At 46.8% G+C, this 25,480-nt stretch overlaps 1 protein-coding gene and 1 non-coding gene across 14 annotated transcripts in view; one reads left to right on the top strand and one right to left on the bottom strand.

Moving 5' to 3' along the window:
- Positions 1-25,480, bottom strand: part of ARHGEF37 (Rho guanine nucleotide exchange factor 37) — a 108,563-nt gene that overhangs the window by 35,803 nt on the left and 47,280 nt on the right. For 6 of the 13 annotated variants that reach the window (XM_027081613.1, XM_027081615.1, XM_027081614.1 and 3 more), the window contains 9 exons: positions 23,472-23,619; positions 15,129-15,328; positions 13,812-13,942; positions 13,045-13,149; positions 10,734-10,844; positions 9,740-10,234; positions 6,575-6,703; positions 3,477-3,672; positions 1,772-1,929 (listed from right to left, as the gene is read on the bottom strand). In XM_027081613.1, coding sequence (XP_026937414.1) covers positions 1,772-1,929; positions 3,477-3,672; positions 6,575-6,703; positions 9,740-10,234; positions 10,734-10,844; positions 13,045-13,149; positions 13,812-13,942; positions 15,129-15,328; positions 23,472-23,619 — 1,673 coding nt within the window. Of the gene's footprint in view, positions 1-1,771; positions 2,045-3,476; positions 3,673-6,574; positions 6,704-9,335; positions 9,572-9,739; positions 10,235-10,733; positions 10,845-13,044; positions 13,150-13,811; positions 13,943-15,128; positions 15,329-23,471; positions 23,620-25,480 lie in introns of those variants that run through there. The other 7 variants (XR_003427735.1, XM_027081619.1, XR_003427737.1 and 4 more) reach the window with 6 other exon arrangements.
- On the top strand, positions 25,033-25,139 carry LOC113606940 (U6 spliceosomal RNA). Its single transcript, XR_003427770.1, has one exon. It is a non-coding gene; the product is annotated as a U6 spliceosomal RNA (small nuclear RNA).

Genomic DNA, 25,480 nt, shown 5'->3' on the forward strand with positions numbered 1-25,480 from the left:
TGATGGGTGGGTATGTCCAACAGGAGGCAGCCCTGGTGTACCACTTCTAGCTAAGGCTCCCGGCACTGGCCTGAGAGCCCTCCCAGCATGTGCCACAGCTGTACATCACAGCTTCCGCAGGCTTCTATGCAGCCCTCCTGCAGCCCACTCCAGGCTCCCTCAGCCACCCTGGCCTGCGGCATCCCCTGGCTCTTCACTGCAAGCCTCTGGGCTCCCACCCCTCAGCCTGGGTCCTTTCTGTTGTTCATCCATCACCTGTGAAGCTCCTCCTTTATAACTGTGAGTGCAGCCTCCATTTACTGAGGCTCACATATGCCAGCCAGCTAACTACCTCAATCAGCCCTCACAGCGACCCCACTAAGCTTCTGCCCCGAAAAGCCTTCCCAACACTTTTTGTTTTGAGATCTAATTCACATGCATACATTCACCCTTTCAAAGTGTACAATAAAGTAGTTTTTAACATGTTCGCAAGGTTATGCCACCATCACCATTATCTAATTCCAGAACATCTTCATCATCTCAAAAAGAGACCCTAGACCACTTAGCAGTCACTTCCCATTCCCCCTGCCCCCAGCCTCTGCCAACCACTGATCTACTTTCTGTCTCTATGCAATTGTCTATCCAGGACATTTCGTATAGAGAATCATACATTACATGGCCTTCTCTACCGAGCTACATGTGGTAGCATGTGTCGGCACTTCATTCTTTCTTGTGGCTGAATAATATTTGATTGTGTGGATGTGCCACATTTTGTTTATTCCTTCATCAGTTGATGGACATGGGTTGTTTCCACTTTGGGGCTGTTATGAATAACGCTGCAACGAACATGCATGTACAAGTTTCCCATGGCTTTTTTTTTTTTTTTCCGGTACGCGGGCCTCTCCCTGTTGTGGCCTCTCCCGTTGCGGAGCACAGGCTCCGGAGCGCAGGCTCAGCGGCCATGGCTCACGGGCCTAGCCGCTCCGTGGCATGTGGGCACGAACCCGTGTCCCCTGCATCGGCAGGCGGACTCTCAACCACTGCGCCACCAGGGAAGCCCTCCTCCCATGGCTTTTAAGGGAAAGCCAACACCCTCACCAAGGCCACAGGCCCAGCTGGCTAGCCCCACCCACCTCTCCAGCCCACCGCTCTCACCGTCCCAGCCCCACTGGCTCCACTCAGTTCCTCACTCACCCTGTCCTCCCCGACGCTGGGCCTTTGCATTCGCTGGGCATGCTTTCTGGGAAGCTCTTCCCATCCACAACCCTTTATCCAATTACTTCCTAACCACCCTTCAAATCTGAGCAAAAGCGTGATTCTTCTCAGAAAGACCTTCCCTGAACCTCTCCCACACCTAAGGCTCTGGCACTTAGCACTAATAGAACTGTGATTATTTATATGATTATTTTATTAATTGCTGTTTTCCCCACCTCCCAGATTATAAATTTGAGGAAGGCAAGGGCCAAGGTTGACTTCTGCTCATCACTGCATCTCTTATTTAGCACAGTGCCTGGTGAATACTGAATAAATGAACAAATGCATGAACAAACGAATGAACGAAATAATCCCACGTGCTCTGCTAATGGGGAGCGAGGGACTAACTCCCTGCTCTTGATGTGGCAAGGACAAGAGGCTCCTTTCTCCAGGTCCCACCCTGGCCAGGACACTGGTGTGGCCACTGACCGAGGCCCTGGCCTCACAGGGTGGTAGTCCCTCTGGACAGGAGGAAAATCAAAGCCCCACTCCAGATGGCCATGGGGATGTGAACCCACCCGCCCTCTTCCAGGCTCACCTGGGTCACTGCTGGGACAGAAGGGACAGAGGCCAAGGTGGGCTCTGGTGTCTGACGTTGGGAGTCCCTGTGAGGCCTCGCCTGCCCTCTGAGCTCCTCCTCACGGGGGACCACGTGGTACAGCTCCAGTTTCCCAGCTGGCACGTACCCTCGATGTCCTGCAGGACACACAGAACGTTATCTGGCTGTGGATCACACTGCCCATCCCTTTCAGAGGTAGAGGAAGTCACCACCATTCACAGATGTGAATATCTCCAATACAGCTTCTTCACACTAAAATGGACCTCAAAAGGTTATCGCGGAACCTCACAAACTGCCCCCCACCCCGCACCCTGCACTCACTCTTTCTAGCTTCTGCTTGTTCATCCCAGTGACAGCGAGCTCATTCCCCACGGAGGCAGCCCACTCCATTTGGAACAGCTCTGGCAGAGATAAAAAGTTCTTCCTCGGAAAAAAAAAAACAGTTCTTCCTCGGACTGGTATGAAGACTATTTTCCTGGTGCTGGCACCACTGGTCTCCTTTCCAAGCAAGGCCACTTCCTCACCGCAGGACTGCCTTTCCCAGGAGGCAGAAATTCCCTTTCTCTTCTCCAAGTGCCCCCAATTCTTTCTCGTGTAACAGCTACTCCAGTGGTGCTCTGGTCGCTGTCACTGTGAATGGCCATCACCTCCAGAGAGCTTGCTTGGTGCCAGAACCAGCATCTGATCACCTAGTCTTTCCATCAACTCTTGAGGTCCATATTGTTATCTCCATTGTATGGCTGAGCCAACCGAGCTCAGAGAGGCTCCATAACTCCTCCGGGGTCATGCAGTTAGTACAGTGCAGAGTTGGGGCCCAAACCCGGTCCTCTTGACCCCAAGGACCTTGTTTTAATCCCCATTCAGCTGTTTTTCAACTTGAGTTAGGATTTTACCCTTTCATGATTCTTGCCAGATTTGTACCATCTTAATTTTTTTTAATAAACTCACTTTTTAAAACTTAATGTTGTACTATATAATAATGAATAAAATCATGGGTTTCTGTACTAGTTATATTTTTTCTAATACACATTAAAATACTGAATTAAAATAAAATGTCTGAAGGGGGAAAAACTGTCGGCAGATCCTCTCCCAATAATCCTGTGTAACCCTCATCTTGTGGGTCACATGCCCCTCTGTGGAAGACACTCTGGTGGGCCTTCTCCTCCTGGGTTCATGGTGCTCCTTGCCTCCTGCGCTGCTCCCTCCTGGGGCCCCTACATCTGAGCAGCACACCAGGGTCATGACCAGCGCAGAGGGAACAGGATAACACCTCCCTTGTTCTGGATGTCAGACTTCTGTCTACACAGTCAGGATCTAAACGTCACTTCTCTGCGTATCTCCATCCCTTCTCCATTCCTTCAAAGTGATGCTCAGTTCTCTCCACACAACTCTGTCTACACAAATGATCTGTGAGGTCCCCAAGGCAGATCTTTGTCTTCCTTACACAGCACCCAGCACACAGTAGGTGCTTGATAATGGATATTGTAATGTAAGAGTGAATTTCTCTTTTTGGCATATCATGCACCACACTAAGCCAGCTGTACCCCATGCCCTCCATGTTCACCTATGTTCATTCCCATCCTGGATTTGGACCCCTGCCCACAAGAGTGCCTATGTCTCCCCACTGGCTCCTGTTGGACAGTTTTCCCAAAGGGCGGGGAAGTGCCCATGAAGTCCCACATACCTCCAGTGTCCACCAGCCATCGGCTGCTGTTGCCTTTGGTGTCCTTGTCCTGAAGGAGGGCTACGACGTGGCCCCGAGGCAAAGTCAGGTCCAGAGTCCCAGACCCGCTGATGTTGCTTGTCACCTGGTACAGCTTTCCTGGGCCATACCTGCTCAGGAGAGCCTGCACCTGGTGTTCAGCCCCTGGAAGGAGTGGCTGGGAGAGAAAGGACAGAGACAGGCACAGGTGTTGGAGCTGGAGTGTTAAAGCTGGCGCCAATGTTGGCCCACGTTCTGACAGCTAGGAGTCCTGGGCCAAGCCCACCTCTGCTGCCCATCGGTCCATCCCAGTCGGGGCAACCGTCTCCTCACTAATAGATGGCTGGATCAGATGAGAAACACATGCTCTTAGTATCCAAAGGCATTTCAGAAGAAACTTCTAACTTAACTTCTAAAATCCTTCTCTGGTCTAAACTTCTTGGGTTTTCTAAACTCCTAAGGCAGTTTCTGAGTCTATCCATTACAGAACTCCAGGACTGGGGCCTCAATTCTGCCCATAGCATCAAGCTAAGCTGTCCCACAGGAAAATGCCTTACACATGTCTTTTAACCCCAATGAGCAAAACTATGAGCTTCATGTGGGCACCAGGCCTTACTCGCCTGGCATCTTAAACAGCTAGCACAGGGCCACCATATGTAGACACATGTGTGAACAAAGAAAATGTGGTTTTTTATTCCATGCATTTTGAGTCCACAAGTATTTATTGAGCCCCCTACCATGTACAAGGCATGGTAAGCCTTGTGAATGGCATAGCAGAAACAGTTTTTCCCCGATGGAAATTGCCATCTAGTTGAAGAGAATGATTCAGTGCATTTTCAGAGCATCTAAAAATCTCCTGGCACTGCCTTTGTTTTTTCATTCACTGTTTCCAGCAAAAGTATCAACAAGAAGGGACTCAGGCGATTGTCCCCTTTTTGTAAAACAAAGAAGAAATTTAAAATGTTGGATATAGATTTATTATATATTCTCTCTCGCTAGATATATATGAATAGATATATATTCATCATAGTCTATATGATTATTTCCAGGTGGAGAGGTGCTGGGTGTAGGCAGGTAGGCAGAGGTGCCCTTCAGGGACATTTGGGCATGGACTCTGCCATTACCCCTACCTCCAATAGGTTCCTGAATCAGGATCAAGAACCAGGAGAACTCCAGGTTTCTAAACAGGCCCTCAAATGGAAGTGTAGAGACAGGGTAGCTCTTTTTCAGAATGGTGGTGTTAACAGGAGTATGGAGTAGCAAACGTTTGCCTTCTTTCTCAAGTCTCTGCCCCTACCTGTGCAGAGAACAGCAGTGCTCCCTGGAGGGACCGGGAGGCCTGTAAAGATCTCACTGGGACTCTCCTGTCCTGGGTGGCCACCTCACTCCTCTGGGTTCTGTACGCGTAGCCAAATAAGTCAAGAATTTATAGGAGGGTGTGTGTATGTTGCAGGGGTGGGTGAGAGAAGGCGGGGAGGGTGGGGCTGGGGGGGGGTCTCCTCTCTTCCTACCAACACACTAGGACTATGATGTTCCCATTTATTTTTTCTGTATCTTCTTTTTTTTTTTTTTCTGCAATCAGCATGGATTGCTTTTCCAATAAGAAAAATGTTATTTTGTCTTAAGTAGAAAAAGATAGAAGTTTCCATTACTCATCTGAGTGGCTGCTCTCTTCTTGATTTTCTGCACCCTTCCTCTCCCCAAGCTGCAGAGCCCATGCGGCAGCCCTGATGAGTCCTCTGCTGGGGCATCTCAGGGTGGGCGAGGAAGCGGGGATAGCTGTGGCCCCAGGAGGAGTCAGCCCCACTTGAAGTGCACATACACCTCTGATGGTCTTTGATGTCCTCTGTGCTCTGGCCAGGTGCAAAGGCCGCCTGTATCTGTCCAGCTCTGCTGGGCTCCTTTACTGCCCCCCTGTGTCTCTGGGGCCCCTTCTCCCTTCTGGGGAATCTTGGAGCTGTCTCCTGACCCTTCACTTCACATCTCACATGTGACTAAATACAGTTTGTTTTCTCAAACCAGGTTTCATGATGCTCTGGGAGCCCGTGCTCCCTTCAGCTACTTCAGTTACTTTTCAAATATACTAAAAGTAACTACACAATATTTTATATATTCTTGAAGAATTCTTCAAGTGGACTGCAAGATACCCTTTTGTTATATTTTAGAGAAAAATGCTTTACCAAAAAAAAGACTTTGGCTGGCCAAAGTTTTGTAAACCACAATGCAGCTGAGATACTGTCCTTTGCAATTAAAAATTCCACAGCAAAAAGAAATTTTAAATGACTTCTTATTCAAATTTTTTAATTCATCTTGAATGCTAGTATTTGAAGCAGGTTCCATGAGAAGGTGGTGAGGAAACGGTAAATTTTGAGAAAAATTTGAAGCTCCAAGTTTCAGGCTGTAAATGCCACTTAGCCATTATGATGTCTAATTTCACCTAAGAGTAAAATGTTTGCGTTTTCCTCTTCCTGACCTGCTCTTATGCTTACTGGCCATGAACAGTGTGTGTGTGTGTGTGTGTGTGTGTGTGCGTGCGTGTGTGTGTGTGTGTGCGTGTGTGTGTGTGTGCGCGCGCGCGTGTGTGTGCGCGCACGCGCGCGCATGCACTCTTATGCTCACTGGCCATGAAGAGCGTATGTGTGTGTGTGTGTGTGTGTGTGTGTACGCGCTCTTATGCTTACTGGCCATGAGGAGCGTATGTGTGTGCACTGTGTGTGTGTGCACACGTGCGCTCTTATGCTTACTGGTCATGAAGAGCATGTGTGTGTGCGTGTGTGTGTGTGCGCGCGGGCACACGCGTGCTCTTATGCTTACTGGCCATGAAGAGCGCGCGCGCGTGCGTGTGTGTGTGTGTGCACTCTTATGCTTACTGCCCATGAAGAGCGTGTGTGTGTGTGTGTGTGTGTGTGTGTGTGTGTGTGTGTATGAGATTCCCACCCGACCCCCACCCCCAGCTCACAGAGAAAGGAGAGGGGGAGGAACACTGGGACAAGAAAAGGGAAAGAAAATAGGGGATTGACCTCACTCCACTGGCAGGTGAAGGACTGGATAGTCTTTGCAGGGGAAGGAGGGACACTTACTTGTGTGGTGGGAGGTGGCAGCACTTTCTCAAAGTTCTCTTGAAAGGAGTGAAGCTGATGACTGGTCTGGCCCAGTGCATCCTCCACCAGCTTCCTGAAGGCTGGATCAGAGAGGTGGTGGTGGGGAAGCTAGGTGGGGACAGACACTGTCATCAGAGCCCTCCTTGGGAGACAGGGGACAGGGAGACCCTGACAGCCACACCCCAGCCCTAGATGTGTTAGGATGGCCCTTTATGTCTTGGTCAGCTGTTGTTTTGGCCTGGCTACTGCCCCACCTTCCTTTAAGGAAGCGTCCTTCTCTGGGGGTCCAGCGGTATTGCCCCTCCTGGTGCCTGACCACAGGACTGGCCATCATGGCATCCCTTTTCCTAAGCACTGTGATCGGTCAGGGAGTAGATAGTGGAGCAGAGCAAGGCCAATTGGAAACCACCCATCAGATTTTTTTTTAATTTTTTAATTTATTTTTTACTTTTTCATTTTCATTTTATTTTTTACAGTAGGTCCTTGTTGGTTATCTATTTTTAAATATAGCAGTGTGTACATGTCAATCCCTAACTCCCACTCCCATCAGATTTAGTACATGAAGGCTGAGAATGAGAGGGTGACTCTTAGATTCTGAGATGTAAATGTAAACGCTTAGAGCTGTTGGGAGCCACTCTCTCCAACGTTGCAGAAAAGGCCTGCTTGACAATAAAACCAACCCAGAGAGGGAAACAGCCAGGAGACGGGAGTGAAAGTCAGAGCTTCGACAACACTGACTGCAGCTAGGCAACACTGACTGCAGCTGGGCCCGAGGCTTGATCCCCTCCTTGGCCTCCCAGTTATACAGGTCTTTATGCCTGAGCTGGTTTGGAACCCGAGGAGCTCTGAATGATGGTGCATCCCGGGACCTTGGCCCTGTTGGTCATCTCCTGCATTCTCATCAGACAGCCTAGGAGTGACCAGGGCCCCACAGCTAACAGAGACATGTCCTCTCTGCTGGTCACCAAAATCACCACGCTTCATTCTAGCTCAGAGCCTTTCCCCTACCCCCAGGATGAAGACAGATTGAGGTTCTACCATGTGGGCCTTTCCCAGGCTCCACAGGACTGTCCAGGTGAATGGGCCATACAACACACACAGGAAGCTGGCATCAATCATTGACAGGCCCTAAGATTCTGTATTACAGGATCAATCAAGAAATGTCCTCTTTCTGGGACTTCCCCAGCGGTCCAGAGTTTAAGACTCAGTGCTCCCAATGCAGGGGGCACGGGTTCGATCCCTGGTCGGGGAACTAAGACCCCGCATGCTACACGGCGCAGCCCCACCCCATCCCCCAAAAGAAAGAAAAAAGAAAAAAAGAAATGCCCTCTTTCTGCTCTTATGAAGTTGACTTCCCCTGGACAGAAAACTAGAGGGTGAGAGAAGAATGAAAAGATCATCTAATCAAATTTACCCTCTGCCTTCAGGAAAGAGCAATGCTTCTTTTTGCAGATGGTTCAGGCTTAATTCAAAAAGAGTGTCTGAGACAGAACTCTGTACTAAATGCTGTGAGGGCCAAAAAGAAGAAAAGCTCAATGAGGGGAACCGGCTTCATCCATCAGGCCAGCAGTAGGCAGGCTCTGATAAGTGCTTAGCAGAAGCACATCCTAAGGGCTGCTGGGGTACAGAGGATGGGAAGGTGGGTTCTCCCACCTGGAGGAGGGGGATTCTGAGAGCTTCATGGAGAGATTCATTCATTTGTCACATATTTGGGCAAGCCCCACCATAGGCCAGGCACTGCGAAAGGCATGGGGGCAACAGGGAGGGACATTCCAGGCTGAAGAAGGAGTCTGTGCAAAGGGACCGTGGTCACACTCAGAAGTGGTGCACTGGAAGTGGAGGCTGCAGATACAGAGGGGGACTATGGGCTGTAAAGGTAGTGATGGGGGTGGGTGGCAAATTTTAGAGGAATTTTTATGCAACAGATTGGATGGGGAAAGCTGAGCTGGGGCACATGAAGCACAGGAGACAGCATGCGGTATGAGCAGTACCGAAATTTCTCCAGAGCTTAGATCCACAGGCCATTAAGCTCTGATGTTGATATCAGAGAGAGATTTCTTTCCTATACCAACCCAATCTTCACAATTCTAAAATCAAAGTTTGCACTTGGAGATTTGTCTAAACCTCTTTGTGACCTGTTTATGCTTTCAGCAGACAGCTCCTTTTACAGGCTGTCAGGCGCTATGGTTCAGAGCCCAGGCTCTGAAGTTGAACTGCCAGGATTCAAACTGAGCTATTAGCTGTGTGCCTTTGGGCAAGCTGCTTAACCTCTGTGCCCTGGCTTCCTTTTGAAACGAGAATAATAATAATATCTATTCTGTAGGGTTATTGTGAGGATTAAGTGAAACAATATATGGAAAGTGTTCCAAACAGATGTACCATAAGGGCTTACAAGGAGGCAGCTGCTAGAAGTAGTAACAGTGGCAGGAGCACAGCTTGAGACATTTACTCCTGACTGTGTAGAAAGGACCCTGTCTTCTCTGTTACCTACTTCTTTTTGTTTTGTTTTGTTTTGGCTGCATTTGGTCTCCGTTGCTGTGCACAGGCTTTCTCTAGTTGAGACGAGCGGGGGCTACTCTTCGCTGCAGTGTGCAGGCTTCTCATTGTGGTGGCTTCTCTTGTTGTGGAGCACGGGCTCCAAGCGCACAGGCTTCAGTAGTTGTGGCACGTGGGCTCAGCAGTTGTGGCTCACAGGCTCTAGAGCGCAGGCTCAGTAGTTGTGGCACACGGGCTTAGTTGCTCCGCGGCATGTGGTATCCTCCCGGACCAGGGCTTGAACCCGTGTCCCCTGCATTAGCAGGCAGATTCTTAACGACTGCACCATCAGGGAAGTCCCATCTGTTACCTACTTCTAATACACTCCAGGGAGTGGCCCCAAGGCCTGTATTTTCCCAGCAGAGTCTCCTGTGCTTCTGAGTCCCAGAGCCTGAGAGTGGCCTGGAGTCCCAGTTCCACTCTTGCTTTCATGATCTGACTCTATTAATGGAGGGAGAACAGGCATAAGAGAGATCCAGAAGGTCCCCACAACCTCCTCCTAAGCACCTGTTGGAAGGCCCAGACCAGCCCCTGCAAACAGCTGGCTGAAGGGGCGACCAGGCCCTGCCTGGCTATACCCCAGGCACACCCCAGTCCCAGAGGCCTTACCTGGGCCAAACTGCCCTCTGCTCTCTGCAGCACTTGCTTTGCAAGGTCCCTCTGGAGGGTCACAAATGTGCACAGGATCTGGCCCAGCCACCGCACGGCCAGCTGCTTAAACTGTGGGAGCTCAGCCACTAGCAGGGAGTTGAGTGCCTCGTACATGTGCCGGGCCGCCTCTTCCTCATAGGTCATGCTGCCCACCTCCAACAGCTTCTCTTCCACCCTCTCAAAGTCCAGTAGTTTGTCCAGACGCTTCTTGATCAGATTCTGAGGGCCGGCCAAGGCTTTGGCCAGGCTGCACAATGGCTGCCACACCAGGGCTTCCAGCCGCTGCTTCTGTGGGGAGAGGTGAACTTGGGAGTTGAGGAAGGAGGTGGCAGAGGGCGGGGCACAGGGAGAAGGGGCTTTGGATGTGGCAGGACTGGGCTCCAGTCCCACCCTCACTGACCAGCTGTGACCTCTAGCACGACATCCAACCTTTCTGGGCCTCAATGTGCCCATCTGAAAAATAGGGACAATGTATGTAACAAGCAGAGTGCCTAGCACAGAATAAGTATTCAATATATATGTCATTTCTTAATACGGTTACTGTGCACAGATGCTGAAAAATTTTGTATGGAATGGTGGTCAAAAGCATAGTTCTTGGGGCACAGATCCTTGCCATTGGCCATCTGAATAACCTTGGAGGTCACCCTCTCTGAGCCTCAAGCTCTCATCTGCAGAATGGAGCTATTAATAGTATCTACCCTGTAAGCTGTGTTGTGAGGACTAAATGAGGGAAAGAATGTAGAGTTTAGCACAGTGCTTGGCAGATAACAAGGGTCAGTAAACACTAGCTGGGGCTATTTTCATCAGGAAAATGCACTAATAATAATCTCTGCCCTGCTGACTACCCAGGACTGTTATGGATGTGACAGTCGTGGAAAAGGCCTGGCTTCTAAATATTATTCTTATAGGCTCTGCCACCTGCCTAAAAAAAGAAAGGAGAAGTTCCGCTCACAAACTCAGGGAAGGTCTGGAGCTGCAGGTCTCTTGCCAGGTAACAGTACTGCACCACAGGCCCCCCAGGGATGTCCAGATCGTATTCCTGGGGCCGGAAGCGGAGGAAAGCCTAGATGGGATGAAATGAGAGAGCCAATTATGTCCCGTCGTCACCATCTCACACCTGAATCCCCCTCCACCACAGACCGGAAGAAGTGCCCAGGCTGTCTGCACACCCTCCCTGTGTCTGCACACAGCCTATTCTATCCTTGCACAACTTAGGTGATTAGAAAGTTCCTCCTTAGACTGAGCCAACATCTTTCTCCCTATTCAGTGCTGCCTCAACTTCACACATTTACATATCTCCTTTGTGATTTTTTTTGCCATGTCCATGTTCCTCGAGTTCTATTAATATTTTTCCTTAAACGAAATTGGGTCATTTGTAGAGACGTGGATGGATCCAGAGACTGTCATACAGAGTGAAGTAAGTCAGAAAGAGAAAAACAAATATCGTATATTAACATATATGTGGAACCTAGAAAAATGGTACAGATGAACCAGTTTGCAGGGCAGAAACAGAGACACAGATGTAGAGAACAAACGTATGGACACCAAGGGGGGAAAGTGGTGGGGGTGGTGGTGTGATGAATTGGGAGATTGGGATTGACATGTATACGCTAATATGTATAAAATAGATAACTAATAAGAACCTGCTGTATAAAAAAATAAAATAAAATTCAAAAAAAATAGTTTTCCTTAAATCAACCTAGCATCCCTATTTAAATCAATGCATTAAAAAAAACCACCTTATGGGGAATTACCTGGTGGTTCAGTGGTTAGGACTTCATGCTTTCACTGCCAAGGGCCTGGGTTCAATCCCTGGTCGGGAAACTAAGATCCTGCAAGCCGCATGGCACGGCCAAAAAAAAAAAACCACCTTATGATACTCCCATAAAGGGAAAGCCAGTAATAATTGCCATAAATAAGCATGTAAGAATAACTGCTATAAAAACAGTGCTATTAAGTTCTGTCTGGGCGTGATGGCCTGATGAAGGTTTCCAGCCGGAGACTTGTTCTGCCTGTTTATTTAAGACATGTCAGAAAAAGAGGCTTTTCCTGGACTCTGAGGATTAAAAGAGAGTCATTTTCTCACTGTGGGATTCCATGTCAACACTGTATCCGTCGTGTAAGTCCTGCATTTACGGAAATACAGCCTTAAAGCTTCCAAATATCTGTTCTACTCTGCAAAGCCAGATGTGTCTCTCATGGGCCTCTGGTTTCTCTCTTTCAGGGCCCCTCCATTCTTTCTCTGAGGGCCTTCCTCTTCTGCCTCACTGTGCTGTCCAGATCTTTCCTCTGGGGGGCCCAAGATGGAGCAGGAACAAGCAGGGAACGTGCCCCACAGTGAGGAACGTAGAACTACAACCTCCCTCCTTCTACATACTTTCAATAATGCCACCCCAAATCCTATTATCCAAAGAGTCTGTTATCGTCTGACTGAGCTGGTTTGTGCAAATGGACGTGATTGAGAACAAAACCATGCAAAAGGGGCAGAGTGGATGGAATGAGTCAGCATCCATGACAAGAATGAAGGGGGAATTTTGGTGAAAGGAAAGTGATGTGCTGGATGGGAATGCAAACTAGTGTCCCTGTGGGCTGAATGTGGTTTGCAGAAATATATTTTCTTGGGCCCACATAACATTTAAATTCTTAGTTAATTAGCTGCTCACATGAACACATGGTGAGATTTCACCTAAAGGTCTGAATTTCCAGTTTTCTTCTTCCTTAAAATCAGAAGAACTGGCAGCACTGGGTCCACATTCCCGCACAGTAACAACTCCTGTGAGCCAAGGAATACCTCACCCCTTTCATTTTATCCATTCATGCATTTATTTGGTCATTCACACTCCAACTATTACTACATACTGAACTCTACCAAAAAAGTCTCATAAATAGACAATAGGCCTTATACACCTGCACACTTCAGTCAACAATATTACCTGCCTGGTCCCTTTGAGCACCTGTGTTTGTCACCCCTGCTCTCCCTCCAGAGGGCTCTGATTCCAGTGAATTCTGACCCTACCCAGTGAGAACACGGCCCCACTGAGAACTCAATGAACTCAGAAGGTGCCCCAGTCAGATGACCTGTGGGCTGAGGAGTGCTTGCGAACGGCCCCTCTTCTGGCCTCCAGCCAGCAACTGTATGCCCTCTTCCATTTGGTTCCTGAAGTTGGTGTCTTTGTCAGCTTGTTCAATGGGCCCTGCATGACTCCTGCCCAGGGATCCCAGCCCCGCCCCACCCTACCCACTATTAACCACAGGATCCTCACCTCCAAATTATCCAGGTACGCAGCCACATTGTTCTTCAGCTCAGTCACACACAGCGACACCCAGTGGAAACTCTCTTCTAAGTCATCAAATTCCTTGTCTTCTGTCTGAGAGTAAAGTTATGCTTATGAGGGCCGAGAACATCCACATGGGGCCAGTGTACACCCATTTCCCAAGTCCTTACCAGGGACCACCTTTCCACAGACCCACCCCTCAGAGCCAGTTCCTCCAGCCCCAAAACTGAGTGGGACAGTTAGAGGCAGTAAGTACAGCTTGGTGGTTCTGTATTCAGACAATGGAATCAGACACAAGAGCCCGTGAGTCCTGGTTCACTTGCTTCCTGGTTGTGTGAACTTAGACAAGTGTTTTACTCTCTTTGAGCCTGTTTCCTCATCTGCAATATGGGAATAGTATGAACTTACTTCATTGAGTGGATCCATTAATGCCTGGTTCAGAGTAAGTACTCAATCCACCTGAGCTGCTACTAGTACCTATTCAAGGCTGGTTCCTTGCCAAGACCCAGACATCTCCTATCTGTATCAAGAGACCCCAGAGAAAGAGCAGAACAAGATGCAGAGGAGAAAGCCCCACCCTGGCTCTGCAGAATCAAGTGGCGGCACCTACTCTGCCTCGTCCTGGCTACGCATGCTGGAAGTTCACTCCCTCAGCCTCAGTTTCCTCATCTCCGAAAGGAGTCTAAGACCCCGCACTGCACAGTCTTGCCCCTTGGGATGGCTGGGATACCACCCTTCCTCCTGTCAGTGCTCACCTTGGGTACGAGCCCCGCCTCCTGCTTCAGCAGCTGGCCCAGCCGGGTGGTCTTCTTGGAAAGGGTGTGCATATTGATGCGGGCCAGTCGCTCCCGGAGGCTCAGATGCTCCACCTTGGTGTACTTGGAGGCTGCACCAACAGAAGAGAAGGAGGGCACAGGAACCAGAGCTGACCCGGGAAAGCAAGAGCCCCTGACATACCTGGCAAGGCATTTCTTGGGCCCTCTTCTCAAATGTCAGAGTCACACCCATTAGAATGGTGAATCTCAGAGGAAAAGCGCAGGGCTCAGAGCCCTCACTCTGAGGTGAGCACCCTGACTGAAGAGCTTCCTGCCTGCTTGACTTCTTAGGCCTCAGTTTCCTCATCTGTAAATGAGGCTAGCCACCTCACAGGATTGCTAGGAGATCACATCAGATGATAGGTCTGGAGCAAATGACTTAAGTTCTCATTTTACCCAACTGTGAAATGGGGCTAACATTGCCAACCTCAGGGCTATCATAAGGATCAAACAAGATAATGAGTGAAAAAAACATGTCACAGTTAGCCTTTCGTACACATTAGCTAAATTATCATTACTATACGGTCTGAGTTGTGCAACTGAGCTTTTCATCTACTTGGGACACTGCTTCACTTTCCAGACCTTTCTGTTTTAACAACTTCAGAGGCAGCAACCTCCCCACTTTCTCCTCTTACCCTCACCCCTGATAAATACACAGCTCTTTGCCTCCCCAGTATTCATTTCTGCTTAGTATAGCAGACATGTTGTTTAGATAAGATTGATTCCACTTTAGTTCAAGGGGTGGGTGCTGACTGTTATAAGCCAATTCACATAATCCCCCCATCCCCTGCCACAGTGATAGGTTCAAAGAAGGGCACATAACCCAGGCTGAAGCCAATCAGTTCATGGCATTCCCCTAACCATGGCAACTGGTTCAGGGTGAGCATATGACTCAAATGAGTCCTATCAGAGTGAAACTCCAATTTAGTTTTTACAGCTAAGGGGAGAAAGGGCCCATCTTATCCTGGAGAATGTGGTGTGCAGATGTGAGTATTAGGACAGCAATAGCCCTTTACTATTATGAGGGAGGCCAGCCTGAAAAGGAAGGTGACACATAGTAAAGGCCAGAGACAAGAGAATTGCAGGGAAATGATGCCAGCACCCTGATCAAACCCTACTTAAAGCCCACATTACTTCTGGACTTGTGGGTTACATGAGCTACTATATTCCCTTTACTGGTGAAGCCAGTTTGAGATGAGTTTTTTGTAACTAGAAGCATTCTCACTCATGTATCGCCTAAATGCCCCCAGTCCTTACCCACTTCTTTGCGCCTCTTGTACTCATTGATGTTGGTGACCACGTCCTGGAGGGCAGAGGTAGCCCTCTGAAGGACAGGGTAGGCACTGGCATCAGGGAGTGTGTTCTCCAGAATTTTCTGCAGCAGCAATGGGTATTTGGTAATCCTCTGCAAAGGAATTACCAGCAAGAAACTGAGGCCTGAGGATCCAGCTTGAGGCCTGAGGGAGAAGGCTGGTGTTAGGTAGGTCAAGTCCACCCTTGGGAGCACCAAGGGGCCTGGGCTCTAGTCCCAGCTCTGCCATTTAACTCACTGTGTGATCTCAGGCAAGTCACCCTCCTTCTGTGGTCCTCAGTTTCCTCATCTGTAATCTGTGAGGTCTATATGTTAGATGGGTGCTTCTAGTTCCCACTTTACCCTTTTCTGGGCCTTGGTTCCCCATCTGTACTAAATTTAATGGTCAGTTCTCTGCCCTCAGCTTACTCAGTCTCTCAACAGCAGGCACAGCTGACCACTCCCTCTTTCTTGAAACACTTTCTTCTTTTGGCCCCAGAGACACTCTTCGTCCTGCTTCTCTCACTCCACAGGCCACTCTCTTGGCCTCCTCTGCTGGCTTCTCTCCAATGCTAGAGTGCCTGGGGCCTCCTCTCCTCCTTCTCTCTCCACTCACTCTCTTACTGACCTCATTTAGTCCTATGGCTTTAAACACATCCCAAACCCATATCTCCACTTCCTACTTCTGTCCAGAGCTCCAGACACACACGGTCAACTGCCTACTTGAAATCTCCACTTGGATATATCTCAAGCACAACTCCATCTGTTGGACATGCACAGAATATTTCATTTAATAAAATGGTTCTGCTGCTTTAAGAAAGAAGAGCTTTTAAAATCACAAGAACTTGGGAATTCCCTGGCAGTCCACTGCCGTGGGCCCACCCAGATTTGATCCCTGGTGGGGGAACTAAGATCCCGCAAGCTGTGCAGCATGGCCCAAACCCCCAAAAAAAGTTTTTTTAAATTTAAATTATAGGAACTTAATGTTTAGAGATGTATTTAAGGGTAGAAAGTCATAATTATCTGTAATTTCCTGTAAAGTATATAGCATAAAATTACATACAGCAAACAGCAGTCATTAATACTTGTTAATTTCAGGTGGTGGGTGTGTGAGTGTTCATTACATTATTCTATTTTTCTATAAGTTTGAAATTTTTCATTTAAAAAAGTAAAATATAAAACAAAACACAGGAACTGATAGTGTCAAGGTCCCTTCCAGATGCACCATTTGATGCATAGATGATTATTTCTAGTCCCCTTCCTGATGATGTCTGGAAGTTGCAGAAAGAGTGCCCAAGTCAACAGCATCTGGGACAAGGCTCCAACAGTCTTTCCTTGATCATGACCAGTAGCCCTCAGACCCACCTTCTGAGAAACCCACAAGGTTTTCAAACCACAGTGTCTAAGCATGCCTCCTCCAGGAAGACTCACAAATGTTTCTCATGACTATTATCTGGCCTCCTCTCCACGGTACCCTGGCCTCTTGCTCTTCTTCCTATGGAAAAATCTCTAGATCAAATGTCCAGGAAAGATCAGCCATGAGGCTAGGAACAGACAGAGCAGGTGGGGGGCCCCCCATTAGTTGCAGAGGGGTGGGATGCAGGGGTGGGATTACCTGTCAGGACATGCCTATGCTGACCATCTGCTCTCACCAAGGGTTGCCTAGTGCTTGGCTGACTGTGGGCAGGAGAGGTGGAAACAGTGGCCAGATATTTGCAAAACTCTGTCCTCTGGGCTTACTTTCCATGGGGAAGGGACAACTGTCACCTTACAAATCAGAGGTGACAGAGGGGAGGGGCGTCTTCAAAGAGATGATTACATCTCTTCTCCACAACCATCAAGGAGTAACTACAGAATTACAGCTGCCTCTTAATTTACAGCCTTTCTAAGGTAAGTTGAAGAAAACTCTTTATGCCGCCTTTCAGATAGGCAACAAAAATTGAAAGGCTCACCCAGAGTTGGGTGAGTATGGGGAAACCAGCCCTCTTACATTCTCTTGGTGGGAGTATCAGTTGGTGGGATCTTTTTATTTTATTTTATTTTTAAAATTTATTTATTTATTCATTTTTGGCTGCGTTGGGTCTTTGTTGCTGCACACGGGCTTTCTCTAGTTGCAGCGAGCGGGGGCTACTCTTCGATGCAGTGCACGGGCTTCTCATTGCGGTGGCTTCTCTTGTTGCGGAGCACAGGCTCTAGGCACGCAGGCTCTAGAGCGCAGGCTCAGTAGTTATGGCGCACGGGCTTAGTTGCTCTGTGACATGTGGGATCTTCCCAGACCAGGGCTCGAACCTGTGTCCCCTGCATTGACAGGTGGATTCTTAACCACTGTGCCACCAGGGGAATCTCTGGTGGGATCTTTTTAGAGAGCAGTTTGGCAATTTGTGAAATGTACAAACCCTTTATTCCCTCAATCCTACTATAGAAATCTACCCAGAAATATCAACTCAAGGACTTCCCTGGTGGCACAGTGGTTAAGAATCCGCCTGCCAATGCAGGGGACACAGGTTTGAGCCCTGGTCTGGGAAGATCCCACATGTCACGGAGCAACTAAGCCCGTGCGCAACAACTGCTGAGCCTGTGCTCTAGAGCCTGCGAGCCACAACTACGGAGCCCTCACACCACAACTACTGAAGTCCGTGCACCTAGAGCCCGTGCTCCGCAACAAGAGAAGCCACCACACTGAGTAGCCCATGCACCGCAAGGAAGAGCAGCCCCCACTTGCTGCAACTAGAGAAAGCCCACGTACAGCAACAAAGACCCAACACAGCCAAAAATAAAATATAAAAAAAAGAAATATCAACTCAAGTGAGCATGGATAAAGGTAGAAGTTATTCAGCAACTCTATTTATGAGAGTAAAATTTCAGAAACAATCCAAATATACACCAATAGGGAATGGTTAAATAGACCACAGACTATGAGCTACCCTGGGAAGGAACGCTATGCAGTCATTAAAAAGAACATGGTAGAGCAATTCATATTGTCCTGAAAAGATATTTATTCATGGCCATGATTAGGTGAAAAAGCAAGTTCTAGAAAAGCATGTAGAGTAGGAGCCCCTTAAAAAATTCATTCATTCATTCACTCATCCTATCTATCTATCCATCCATCCAACAGCTAGATGTTCCCATGGAAAGTCTATTTCCTGTCTGTCTGTCTGTCTGTAAATATACAGAATAGAGTTCAGATGGAAAATGTTTACTAGGGTGAGGGATGGGGAAACGGGAGACCAAAGGGGAATGGACTTTTTACTTTATATACCTGTGTATTGTTTGAAATTTCTTTTTTCAATAACCACATGTTACTTTTAAATTTAAAACAAATTAAAAATGCCAGTAAAGGAAAACATGTCATCTACCTTTTCCAAACACTCTGCCTCAGTTGTGGAACTGCAGGTGCTTTGTGCCGGACTGATCCACCTCTGTAAGCAGCCTCCTCCCCCTGAAAACTGTGCCACTAGAACGGTCTCCCTAAGGCAGAGCTTCCTGCCGGCTACAAGGGCAAGCCTTGAGTCCCTTGGCCCCCAGGTGGGAAGCGCTGCCTTAAAAGACAGAGTTCCCTGGTTGCCTAGTGGTTAGGATTCTGGGCTTTCATTGCCATGGCCCAGGTTCAATCCCTGGTCAGGGAACTGAGATTCCCACAAGCTGTGCAAAGACTCCACGCTTCCACTGCAGGGGGCGAGCGTTCCATCCCTGGTCAGGAAAGTTCCGCATGCCACACGGTGAGGCCAAAAACAAAGTGGGGGGCGGGGGGAAAGAGAGACAGGATAAACTAGACACCCCAGCCACTCACCCATCCAAATAAAAAGTGGGAGGTGGCATATATTTTAGAATCACAAAGATCTAATTAGATGGTACCATCTATCCTACCTGGATGAGAAAGAACCATTTATGGCTGGTGTGATTCTAGTCAGCCAAACTCCAGAAGAGTCCCATGATCATCAGCACAAGAAAGGCAGGATTATTGTTTCAAGAGGGAAGGGATCAAAAGTTCTAGAGCAGCATGTATAGCAGGAGGCCCTCAAAAATTCATTCTTTCTACCTATCTATCTATCTATCTATCTATCCATCCATCCATCCATCCATCCATCCAGTGTCTACACTTTCCCACAGAAAGTCTATTTTCTGTCTGCCTGTAAATCTACAGAATAAAATTTGGATGACAGAAAGAATGTCATTCCTGCTGGAACATTAGACCAGAGCATTTCGTTGAGGGCATTTTTGAAACTTGTAGGCTCTGGTGTGCTGCAGGCATTTAGTTGGCAGGGACCCAGGGATGCAGGCTATCCTGCAAGGACAGTCCTGCATTATGGAGAATCTTTCTACATTTCATGTGCCCCTCTTCAACATTCAGAGACTGAATGAATGCCTTGCAATGGGCTGCGATGTCAAGAACTGACATATTTTTGTGACACTTGGCCTCCAACCTGTCACATATCTTAACACTGGGAATTACCATGACACACCTTTTATAAATAAGACCGAGGTCATTTGCAGGAACATAATCCTTCCTCATTTCCTCTGCCTCCCAGTATGTAATGTTATCCCTACTTCAGTTATGTTATTTCCTTCTTTCTCTTATCATACACCAGGAAGTCAAGTTTGTTATCACTGCTCACTGTTATTGCAGGGTACACACATTCTCTGCTCTTTTCTTTTTCTGTACTTCTCGTACACAATGGCTTCTGACTCTTCTTTGCTTAAATCCAAGTTTATTTATTATAAGTGGGTACAAGTATCTGATTGCTTCATAATATTTTCTAGTGTAGTATTACACAAGCATTTGCACACTGAAATACATATTACTTTATTAGAAATTATTTTCCTTTTATTTCTCCTTTAATTATAGTTAAGCCATTATATTGATTTTTTTCAGTTATGTATATAGGCAGGAGAATTTTCTTTTTCAGAATATAACTCAGGATAATAAATTTATTTAATGTTTGTTATAAAAAGGGGGCATTGGGACCAACAGAGCTGAGAACCACAGTGTGGTCTCAGTCAAGCATAATCCTTGCCTAGCCAAGGTAACCACAATTGCTGGGAATTTTTGCATGTTACTTGCATGCAGTGAGTCTATGTCCCCATGAGCTGTTGTTATTACTCCCACTCCACATGTAGGGAAACAAGGTTCTGAGACACGAAATGGCTCTGCCAAGGTGAATAAGGGGCAGAGCCCGATCCGCTGCCAGGCAGCTTGGCGTCAAAGCCCATGAGAAAAGCCTGGACTTGCCTGGCTGAAAAAGACCTGAGTGCAGAAGACATGACAAACAGCAGCCTCTGTGCCAACTAGGGCCCCCCACATAGTGTTTCTAACATGTCTGAACTAGATGCCAATAGTTAACACTTGGGAGACTTACATCAAAGTTTCTGGTTTCTCTTAAAAGATCAGAGGATCTGGGCACAGTGGAATCACATTTCTACATGGCAACTGAGGGAGATGGTTTATAAAAAAAAGGCTGCAATTATTTCACTCTCTGTATCTACACCCTTTGAATATGACTTTGAAGCTTCTCCCATCAAGAAGTGAGGAATACTTCTCCACCCCTTGAGTCTGGCACAGCATGCCAATTCCAAGCCGAGATCTCAAAAGGCAGAGCTGAGTCTGCTTGTATGTCCCAGATACATAAGAGAGCCCAGCCAACATCAGCAAAGCTGACGCGCAGTTGATCACAGACACATGAGGGTGTTCAGCCAGGACTAGAAAAATCATTTACTGAGCCCAGCTAAACCACTAACATGCATAAGTGTGACCTAAATAAATGTTTGCTTTAAACATATTTTGGGGATGATTTATACTTTAAACCACTATATTTGGGTTGGTTTGTTATATAGCAAAAGCTACTTGATACAGCAACAATCAGCCGGGGCTGGGCTGCAGCTGCACTCTATACAGGGTCTCTTGGCTCTGGTTTGCCACAGTCTCCACTACTCCCTTTTGTCCCACATCTGGCATCTTGCTTTCCTCATTGCTCACTCCTGCAGAAATGTGTTTAGTGACCCTTGCAAAAGCCTAAGTTTGTAAGTTCCATGAAGGGATCAAAGGAAACAAAGGAGAAAATGAATGTAGGTTTTTTTGAAGGCTGGGATGGGTTAGGACATGGGTACTTCAAAAGGAGGCTTCAGGGAGTAGAGGGGTAAGGATAAGATAAGGAAGAGAAAGAGGAGAGGTAGCAGGAGGCTCCACATGAGATAATGTAAACTTCAAAGCCCTAAACCTACACTGTCTTTCTCTTGGGTATAAAGGAAATGTCTAAGTAAGATGAAATAACAATAATAACTTCTGTTCCTCCTACTCTACTCTGCTTTCCAGAGGATGACCTTCATCTATCTTCATTTGATGAGCCTGTCCTTGGGAAGATATAAGCCTTTTCAAAACAGAAAAGAAGCAGAAAAATTCACAGGCAAGGAAATACAAATACCTCTTAAATATATAGAAAGATATCAAGGGACTTCCCTGGCGGTCCAGTGGTTATGACTCCACGCTTCCAATGCAGGGAATGCGGGTTCAATCCCTGGTCAGGGAACTAGGATCCCACATGCTGTGGGGCAACTGAGCCTACGCGTCACAACTAGAAAGGCCGAGTGCCACAACAAGAGAGCCTGCGTGCCACAACTACAGAGCCCACGCACTCTGGAGCCCTCGCACCACAACTACAGAGCCCACGCGCTCTGGAGCCCACCCACCACAACTACAGAGAAGCCCGCGCGCCGCAACGAAGAGCCCATGCACTGCAACAAAAGATCCGGCATGCCATAACTAAGACCCAACACAGCCAAAAAATAAATAAATATTAAAAAAAAGGATGATCAACCTTTTTTTAAACATCTTTATTGGAATATAATTGCTTTACAATGGTGTTAGTTTCTGCTTTATAACAAAGTGAATCAGTTATACATATACATATGTTCCCATATCTCTTCCCTCTCCTGGAGATAAATGCACAGTGAAACATTACTGAGATGCCATTTTTCACCTATCAGTGGTAAATACTCTAAAGTTTAACAACACACTGCTGGTAACGCTGTGGAGAAACACCCTCATATGCTGCTCATGGGAACATTAACTGGTATAACCTTTACAGAGGGCAATTTTGCAATATTGTCAAAATTATCAATATATACTTCCTTTGACCTAGCAATTCCACATCTGGAAATTTAACTTACAGATATACTTGCACCTCAGTAAAATAACATATGTTTGTGAATAATCACTGTAGCACTGCCTGTAATATGAAAAGAATAGAAACAAACCAATGTCCATCAACAGAGACCAGTTAAATAAACTGCAGAACAGCCACAGAGTAGAATAATACGTGGCCGTTCAGAGGATCATACATGTATATATTGAAATGGAAAGACCTCCAAGATATAATGTAAGTGAAAAAAAAATTACAAACTTTCATTAAAAATATGGGGAAAATAAGAGTATATATTTGTATTTGCTTGTATAGGCATACAGAAACTCTGCTAAGATCCATAAGTAATTTAAAAGTGGTTACCTTAACTTTGTGGGTAGGAGCAGTAATTGGGTGGATAAAAGGACAGGGTTGGAAAGGTCTTTTTACTGTGTAAATTCAGATGTTTTAAAGCTTTTGAAACATGCAACTGTTACCCATTCAAAATTTTAATTAAAAAATATTTTTTTCTACATACCTCTACCTGGAGCTCCCACTCACTGGTGCCAGCTCTGGGCTGCGAGGCCACCCAGAGCAGTTCTGATCCTTTTCCATGGGGCAAGACTCTAGCCATCTGTCGAGAGGTCCCCCCAGGTGATACAAACCTGTTTCCTGCCACTGCTGCTTACACCACATGGTTCCCACCATCTCACTGCCCTCCCTATGGGAGTCACAAGTGCTGTTCACCAAATATTTCTGCTTTTCCACCTCTGAACACATGGCTGGATGGCAGGCCCTGGCCTCCTGGTAGCTGGACGAAGCCATGTGATAAGTTCTGGCCCATGAATTTTGAGAAGCAACGAATATCACTTCTGGACTAACAGCATTTAGTTACCAGTGTAGGAACCCCAGAGCACGTTTTTCCTTTGCCAAGTTACTGGCAATATTCCAGACAGTAGTTGCTGTCAGCTTGAGTCTCAACATGAAGAGCCCCAAGTTAACCTGCAGTGGAGCATAAGGAAGGTAGAAACCTTGTTGGTTGAAGCCACTGAAAGAGTTGGGAGTTGTTTGTCTCTGCAGCATAGCCTAGCCTAGTCTGACTGGGACACTCCTGAAGCAGTGTGAGCAGCACCAAGCAGGGATGAGACTTTAACAGCCTCTGACCTCGGGGTCCATGAGGGTCATTATACTCACAGCACTGCCTCAATGGTGTCCTGGATCTCCCGCTGCAGCCGTGGCTCCATCCGGTAGGCCTCCACCAGCAGCAAGGCCTGTTCATAGCTGGCACAGTACACTTTATAGACTTGCTCCAACTCCTCTTGGAATTCCAGGAATAAGTTGCCTGACAGTGAAAAGCAACAAGGAGTTCTCAAAAGCATGTCTGCATGTCCTCTTGCTTAGGACAGAGAGGCGGTGAGTGACACAGCTAAGCATTCCAGCTCTGGAGTGAGACTGCCAGGCTTAACCAGTGTTGTTGCCTTGGGCAAGTCACCTCATTTTCCTGAGCTTCTATTTTTTTCATCTCACTTTCAAAAGGCTGCTGTAGGATTAAGTAATAGAATGATGTAGAGCTCACACTGGTACGCTGTCTATATTTAATAAATGGTAGCTACAATTATAGCAATAATATTGATAATTCTCATATTTGGACAGTGCTTTATAGTTTACAAAACACACTCATGTTATATCTTTACAATTACTATGTGTGGCAAGTACAACTCCAAATGCTCTGTTTATAAAGAATCCCTACAGCACAGCATGGATAGTCACAAACGTGGGCTTTGGAGTCAGAGAGAAGTAAGGCCAGATCTCCAGCCAACCCTTTCCCAGTAGTGTAATTTAGGGCGAGTATTTGACCCCTCTAACCCTCCATATTTTCACCTATAGACTGGAATAAAAATAGTGCTCACCTCCAAATGTTCATTGCGAGGATTAAATCAAATAACGCATGTAAAGCACCTGACACAAACTTCATTCACCAAAAATTTACCAACTGCTTATTTATTGACTATGTGCCAGGCACTCTTCTAAGTTCTGTGACCAAAACAATGACCCTGCCTCATGGAGCTGATATTCTAGTGGGGAAGACAGACAATAAATAAATATATTACATATGCCAGGTAGTGGTGAGTACCACAAATCTAAACAAAGCCAGATAAAGAGTTAGAGAGTGGTAGGAGATCTATTTAGGAAAGACCTCCATAAAGACGTGGATGTTTATCAGAGACCAAAAGAACCCAGCCCTGCAGAAATAGACACAGATGTAGAGAACAAATGTATGGACACCAAGGGGGGAAAGTGGCAGGGGGGTGGGTGGGTGGGATGAATTGGGAGATTGGGATTGATGTATACACAGTAATATGTATAAAATAGATAACTAATAAGAACCTGATGTATAAAAAATAAATAAAATAAAATGCAAAAATTCAAAAAAAAAAAAAAAACCCACCCCTAGGAATGTCTGGGGGAAGAGCAGCACCAGGCTTAGGGAAGGACAAATGCAAAGACCTGAAGGCAAGTGACCACTTGACAGGTGGGTGACACAAGAAGGAACTGTGCAGCTGGAACACAATGAGCAAGGGCACAAAGTAGAGAAAATAAACAGGAAACTGAAGCCAGATCATGTAGGGCCTTAAAGTAAGTAAGTAAGGTGTAGTAAGGTGTTTGGATTTTATTCTTATGGTGGCAGAAAGCAAATGGAGGGTTTTGAGCAGGGGTGACATGATCTGGTTTCTGTTTGAAAAGGATCATTCCCATGCTCAATTTCAGAGCACATACATTAAAGGTAGAATAACACAGGACAGATTAGCATGGCCCCTGCACATGAATGACATGCAAATTTGTGACGTGTTCTATATTTTAAAATCAGAAACTTATGAGAGTGATTATTTGTAAGGGGAGATAGAACAGGGTGGAAAGAACAGGGAATGGGTCAGGGAAGTAGGGATGAGAGGGGAGCAATGCTTCGCTGAATATACCTTTCTATATAGCTCAGATCTTGGAACCATGGTAATGTTTCACATACTCCCAAAATAAATATATAATTAAGACCAACCAGGATGTGGAGGGGGAACCTCAAATAGAATACAAACAATAAGGAATGAACCTAATTCTATTACAAAGGAATAACATAACCACACTGAAGGGTGTAGGAAGAAATTAATGTAACTATTTTTCACAAAGGCACAGGTTAGTAATGCTGA

Source organism: Aethalodelphis obliquidens, unplaced genomic scaffold, assembly GCF_003676395.1.
Source record: "Aethalodelphis obliquidens isolate GAN/ISIS:26980383/991018 unplaced genomic scaffold, ASM367639v1 scaffold45, whole genome shotgun sequence".
NCBI classification, from domain to species: Eukaryota; Metazoa; Chordata; class Mammalia; order Artiodactyla; family Delphinidae; genus Aethalodelphis; species Aethalodelphis obliquidens.